Source organism: Arachis duranensis, chromosome 8, assembly GCF_000817695.3.
Source record: "Arachis duranensis cultivar V14167 chromosome 8, aradu.V14167.gnm2.J7QH, whole genome shotgun sequence".
NCBI lineage: Eukaryota > Viridiplantae > Streptophyta > Magnoliopsida > Fabales > Fabaceae > Arachis > Arachis duranensis.
In genome coordinates this window covers 8,641,239-8,648,391 of record NC_029779.3, presented here as the reverse complement: position 1 = coordinate 8,648,391, position 7,153 = coordinate 8,641,239, and the positions used below count along the sequence as shown (strand labels likewise).

Genomic DNA, 7,153 nt, shown 5'->3' with positions numbered 1-7,153 from the left:
TTATAGCGATTGTCTTCCCCTTTATCTAAAATAACTATCCATTCGAATTAGTTGATGTATTAAAAATTCAATGTATTTAAATACAAATAAACTATGCTTCTGGAGTTGCAAAGTGTGAAGAAATAGAATCTAGTTCTTTCCATGCAAATAGTCTGCGTTTCGATGGTAATTTAATTTAAATGCTTTGAGTCATGTAACTCAAACTCCTTATGGTTTTCTTTTCATATTTTGGATGTAAGTGTAAATTTGAGATCTTTTTAAATGAAAAAGGTTTAATGTGACAAATTTTGTTGCCAGACTCTCTCTTCTATTTTCATGAATTCCATTTGATTTCACATATCACAATGTACTAAACTAAATTCATACCTGTGTCTTTTGGTTTAGAAATTAAAAAATAAATAAAATCTAACAGTATAAATTCTTTCAAATGAATATTGCACATTTGCACTGAAATTATCATCACCATATGCAAGTCTTTGTTCCAGTTTCTCTAATTAAGAGACAAGTGTATACTACTACACTTTTACAGAAAATACTTCATGCCACTAGTTTTTGCAATCATTCTGTTATGTGCAGAAATTAAGCATAATTATAAAAGAAAGAAAACTAAAAGTATTGCTAAGGAAAGTAAGAAAAAGTACTATTAACTATGATAATCTTTCTTGTAATTTTTCTCATCCATAAAACATATTCATATTACAATAGCAATACTCTAGAACTTTCCAATCCTAATTTAAAATGATACTTACTTTTATTCAAAAACACTCTAATTATTTACTTATATTCATAACACATTCCTTTTAGTCCAAAAGTTCACACCAAAAAGTTTATTGGTCTCATCAAATTGGTGGTAATCATAATAACCTTTCTATACTTAATTAAATGATGATTCTCTATGAAGTCTTTGTCTCCTATATATGAATACTGCTTGCTTTAATATTCTTTCATTTCTTTGTGACTTCACCATAATATATATCCACGTTTATTCATCAGTACATTTGTGACCACTTGAAAAAAAGTAGCACATGCAGATTGCAACTATAAACACAGAAGCGTCATCATTGCATGTCCCACTGCAGGATTTGGTGGCTTAAATACATTCACTAACTTGGTTTACAAAAATTTATTCGATTGACTTCTTATTGCCTCTAAAGCTTAGTCTTTATCATTTTTTTCAGTTGACTCTTCCTTAGTTCTTCTGACATTTGGTGTTACTTTAGTTTAAACATGTGTTAGTTTGCATTCATACTTTAATTTTTGAGAAGTCACTAGTTACTTCTTCCATCTGTCTCCCATGATACCAAACAAGGATTGTTGTGCTTCATTAATGAGTACCCTTTAATACTCATCAAGTTAGGAATCACAGGTTTATGATTTATTTTTATATACGTGTCATAGTTACCTTAGTTCTCTAGTTTAGTTATATATATAATATAATAACATACTGAATTTTCTATTCTGCATATTACAAACTGAATTGTCTCATATAATTTAATCATAAAATATAATGAATTGCTTTCTAGTAACTAGGGTGTTGCTTTAGGAACATTAATTCGTTTGTTTCCAACAGCTATATGGCTAGTTTCTAGAAGGAAGCTATATGGCATGTGTTATTGGTGTTATTAATGAACTGAACTACAGATATTAACTTTTCTCATTGTGTTTTAATTTAATTAAGAACTACAAAACTTACTTTTCCAGTTTTTTTTCTTTCTTAGGAAAAATAGTGAGTTACTTAATGGAGATGATTGCTTGAGTTCCTTACCAAGGGAGATAAGATAGATACTATGAAATGAAACTATATGTATGTGTGGGGCTAGTATGGTCTCCAATCACATGAATTAAAGCGAAGTTTCTTTTGAGTAACATGCAGCACAGAGCTATCTCTATCTTCACACAAATAATTGCTGAGGGACATTTGTGAAGGATTGGGTGGTCCATATGCTTGGTTTTCTCTTTCATTTTACTATTTTTCTTTCTTTATTTGTTTATATAATTTTTAATTCTAATGTTGCTTATGTATATTTTTCTTTTTTGGTATATATATTTTTTTGTTACCTACGGTATTTTCAGCCTAACAAATTAAAGATTAATTCGTTGCAAATTTGAATATCATCTAAAGGTTTGCTGCTGGTTAATAGGTTGTATACACAAATCAGAATTCAAACTCATGATACTTGTTTAAGTGAATCAGGAAACTAATCATTCGATTAACTCAAATTGATTTTGTTTTTTTTTTTGGTATATTATTGCTTATGTGTATATATATATAAATATGCCAGGAAAGAAGGCAGTGTCAACTCTTGCTTTTTGGTTCTTGGCCCATCTCTCACAGTACATTTGAAAGCTATGTCCGTTTTGTTTTGTCAAAGTCCAATTTTTTACTAATAAATGTTTTCGGTGTGCATTTTAAGGATGTGAAAATAGAAAGATGTTATAAAAAAGATAAAATTTTAAAGTTTTCTATGATATTAAGTTCATAAAAATTAACTTATCTGTAAATTTATCAAAGGACTTGTTAGCAAGAGCTGTTTTCTATTAACAAGTCATTGTATATGGAAGTAAAAGTAGTGATATATCTTAACATGATAATTTTTGGTGTTTTTCAAAAATATGGAAGATACACAAATTGGAGGGTCCGATTTCTATACTTCAAATTTTTTAATTTTTTTAACAGAAATCCCTCGGTTCGATTTCTGTACTCTCACAAATTCTTCGGTCTGATTTCTGTACTTCTCATAAATCGGACAGTCCAATTTTTGTTTATCTAATTAAACGGTTCCATATTTAAAAATAACACCCATCAACCCACATTTTTAAAAAATACCATTGCAAGTTTGCAACTCCAATATCAAAAACAAAATCTTCAGTCATTGTTCATGGAATTAATTGAATGTAAGGAAAAGAAATGGTACCCTCTGTCATGATACATTTGTCGGCAAAAGTAGACTCTTATATTGGTCAGATGGGACTACGTCCTAAAGCCTCTTCTTCCTGGATCCTAGTGCAATCAACTTGCACTTTGGTATTTTAGTACAAAACCTTATGTTTTATCTCTTGGTTTTATTTAACTAACATATTCCTTAAGATCCAATGAACTTAACATTTTCATCCATAACGCTTCAAGTAGATGCAGCCCTTTTAAAAGATTATATCGCTTCACATTGTTTAAAAATAAAAGTCTGATAGTCTTTATAAATATAAGCTAATTTTTATTCTTCAGACTAAATTTTGGGTACCTTAAAAATTATCTAAAATATTTATCAAAAGATCTAAATTATCTAAGATGTCTACGATGGAGTATTTTCATGTATAAATAAGAGTTCTCTTTGGTTGACTAATACTAATATGCATTAAATAATGTCACAAGAAAGAAAAAAGAATATGATTGAACAAGTCTAATAAATAATAACACTATGAAGAAGAAGATGGTGAATCTATTAGTGGCTGACATGATCTAGAGAAACTTGAACAATGAACAGCCGCTTTAGGATTTGTAACCATGCCTTTATGGAGGAAATTGGGCTTCTCGAATTCATCATTTTCATGTCTGATCTCCTTAAGCATTGCTGTTACATCTTTCATGGCAGGCCTTTCTTCTGGGCAAGGATTCACACATAGGAGAGCCACTCCAAGAACTTGAAGCATCTCAGGGATCCTTGTTCCACATTGCAGTATCAGATTCTGGTCAAGGATTGATGTGAAGTCTCTTTTCTTCACTCTGATTTCATAGCTAACCCAGGTGACAATATGTGCACCCTCTGGAATCCTGTTATCTGTTGGCTCCATCCCTGTTAACACCTCGAGTAGCACCACTCCGAAACTATACACATCACTTTTCTCTGTGATCCTCAAACTGTATCCATATTCTGCAGTTTCACAATGAATACTACTAATAAGGCACAATGAATACTAATTCAAAACAATGGATTTACAAGGTAAGAGAAGTTGTATACTCACCAGGAGCTATGTATCCATAAGAGCCTGCAACAATGTTAGAGGCTGCAGAACAATCTGATGAATTGACAAGTTTGGCAAGGCCAAAATCTGCAAGAAAAGCTTCAAATTGTGGACCAACTAAGATGTTATTGGCCTTGATATCCCTATGAACAATTGGAGGGATACAATCATGATGAAGATATTCCAAACCATGAGCTGCTCCAAGCATGATCTTGTACCTTGCATCCCAATCCAAGAACAATCTCTTCTCATGGAGCAATCCAAACAAGCTCCCATTGCATATGTAATCAAACAAGAGCAGCCGAGTTCGTCCGTTGTCACAGCATCCTAAGAGTCTTACAATGTTCTTGTGCCTTATTGATCCAAGGGCCTGAACTTCAGCAGAAAACTGGTCTCTCTCTGGTGGCGGCTCGTCGCTTTTTATTGGCCACAACTTCTTAACTGCAATTAACTGTTTCATTGGAGTCTCTACTCGATAAACGATCCCTGAGCAACCTTTTCCCACGATGTTTGAATCTGTTAGCTTTGTGACAATGTCATTGATTGAGAAGTTGAGCTTTTGGAATGGAGTGAAAGCCCATTCAAGCTCACCACCTTCCTCAAATTTTGTCCCAAAAGTAGCCCCTTGAATTCTGAGTGCTAAGATTACTCCCAAGGTTACAACAATAGATGTTAAAATAACACCAAGGAAAGTGTAGATAAGGATGTTTCTTACTGACTTTGCTTCTTGGCGATCTCCCTCCGGACGACACTTGTTAAGGCAAAGCTCAGGGTTGCCAGCGAATGCAGCCGGAGGGAGATCGCGGAAGAACTTGGTATCAGGGAGAGAACCAGAAAATCTGTTGTAGGAGACATTTAGAGAGACAAGATTTTCAAGACTGCTTAGCACACGGAGGGTGCCTGAGAGCTTGTTGTGAGAGAGGTCTAATATGGAAAGTTTCGAAAGATTCGAAAAGGTCTCTGGAATGGTGCCTGTTAGAGAATTCCAACTCAAGTTCAAGAGGATATCTAGGCCTTGCAAGTGGCCAATCTCATCGGGAATCGAACCAATGATCATGTTGTTACTTATATCCAGCAACTGCAGATTCATGCAGAGGCCTAGTGACAGAGGAATCAAACCACTGATATGGTTTCCACTTAGAATCAACTTGTTTAGAGATGAAAGTTTTCCCAAGTTTCCAGGAATGCTTCCACTTATTTGATTTGCAGAAAGATCCAAGACATTCAAAGAAACTAGGAATTCTAATGAGGAAGGAACTGTTCCTTGCAGGGCATTGCCGTGCAGATCAAGCATCTCTAGATTAGCACAGTTACCAATCTCAGTGGGAATATCTCCACTGAGCATATTATCTGATAACTCGAGGAAGCTCAGCCGGTTTAAAAGGCCTATTTCTGGTGGAATATGACCGGTGAAATTGTTCGATCCCAAGCGCAACCTGCTCAGCCTAGTGCAGCTGCCAATATCTGGTGGAATTTGTCCTGAAAGCATGTTTGATATCAACAACAACTGAGTTAAATTCTCTAGATGAAACAGTGTTCGAGGAATCGAACCGGTGAGGAAGTTATGCGAAAGATCAATTGCTTCAAGCTTCTTGCAGTCAGAGAGTTCAGCTGGTATGCTTCCATGGAGCTGATTCTGCCAGGCAAAGAAGAGAGTAAGCTCCTTGAGATTCCCCAAGACAGTTGGAATCTCTCCAGAGAACTTGTTGTTATCCAATTCGAGTTGCTTCAGCCTCGAAAAGTTTCCAATATAGGAAGGAATTTCTCCAGTAATGTTGTTATCAGACAAAAGAAGCTCCTCTAATGAGAGTAGATTACTGAGACTAAAAGGTAATTCACCAGCCAGAGAATTCAAAGAGAAATCTATCACCTTCAGATTAGTCAAGTTTCCAAGACTCTCTGGAATTGTACCACTTAGATTGTTCTGCCAAAGCAACACTCTCTTAAGGCTTTGCATAGAGCCTAACTCATCAGGGATGTTCCCTGAAAGCTGGTTTTCATATAGGAACAAGTTTTCCAAAGATGAACAGTTTTGAATCTCTGGTGGAATGTGACCTGTGAGATGTGCAGTGTATACTGAAAGTGTTTGAAGATTGGTGAGTTCTCCTATTGTTGGTGGAATCTCCCCAGAAACTCCGGTATCTGCTAGTCCAAGAAAAACAAGAGCCTTGCAGTTTGATATCTGCATTGGAATTTCGCCGTGGATGCCCGGATTGCCTCCAGCTCGAAGCGTTTCAAGATTCGCCAGCCGGCCTATTTCGCCGGGGATCATTCCAGAGAGCTGGTTGTCATAGAGTGCTAGCTGCTGAAGCTTTGTAAGGTTTCCAATTGTTGTTGGAATTTCACCATTTAAGGCGTTTGAATTCAAGGATAGCCATTGAAGGTTGTAAAGCTGTCCTATTTCATCTGGAATGGTTCCTGATAGAGTGTTGAAGCTAAGGTCCAAGGTAACAAGAGATGTTAAGTTTCCCAATGAAGTTGGAATCTCACCTGTGAGGTTTCCATTGGAGATTACAAGAGTTTCAAGGTGGTTGAAGGAAACAAGCTGTGTTGGAAAGGTGCTATGAAGATCAATGGATTGTACTATGATCTCTGAGACAAAGCCTTGTTTGGAACACTTTATGTAGTCCCATCTGCATGGATTCTCATGAGTTGGATCCCATGAAGAGAAGAAGGAAGAAGCAGTAGCAGAGTTAGAGGAATTGAAGGTTGAAATCCATGAAAGTAGTGAGAGTCCTTCTTGGTTCAGAGAAGAGATTTGTGGTGGAAGAAGCAAAGAGATGTTAAGAAGAAAAAGGATAAGAAGAGTTGTTGATGATGCATTTCTTGACATGATGATGAATATCTCATCCAAACATAGCAGGTAGCAGCAACACTATTCTCTCAAAGTTACTCTCTTAATTTCTATGATTCCCATATATCCCCATTTAAGGTTACTACTCATAAAGATGTAGACACTTCCTTTATTCATTCTTCACCCTGAAAACAATACTTCACTTTGAAGTTCTTTTATTTTACACCAAAAGCTCTAGAAAGTTGAAACCGACAAACTAGAAGCATTAAACACTTAGTAGTGTCATATTTTATAAAATACAGAACCATCAAGTGTAAAGTTAATGTATAATCTTAATAGTTTAATTAAAAAGTGTTGTGTGCAATATCATTTGACCTCAGACTTAATTTAATTTATACT

General features: G+C 35.3%; 1 protein-coding gene across 2 annotated transcripts; it reads right to left on the bottom strand.

Annotated features, from left to right (window-relative positions):
• Positions 1 to 3,296: 3,296 nt before the first annotated feature.
• Positions 3,297 to 6,920, bottom strand: LOC107460621 (LRR receptor-like serine/threonine-protein kinase RGI2). Of its 2 annotated transcripts, XM_052253139.1 has the most exons (3): positions 6,451 to 6,920; positions 3,961 to 6,378; positions 3,297 to 3,869 (listed from the first exon to the last, which is right to left on the bottom strand). In XM_052253139.1, the coding sequence occupies exons 1-3, from the start codon at positions 6,791 to 6,793 to the stop codon at positions 3,415 to 3,417; spliced, it is 3,216 nt and encodes a 1,071-aa protein (XP_052109099.1). In that variant the 5' UTR covers positions 6,794 to 6,920; the 3' UTR covers positions 3,297 to 3,414. The 2 variants fall into 2 exon arrangements, with proteins under 2 accessions (XP_052109099.1, XP_015934494.1); XM_016079008.3 differs by having other exon boundaries at positions 3,961 to 6,920.
• Between the last annotated feature and the right edge of the window lie 233 nt (positions 6,921 to 7,153).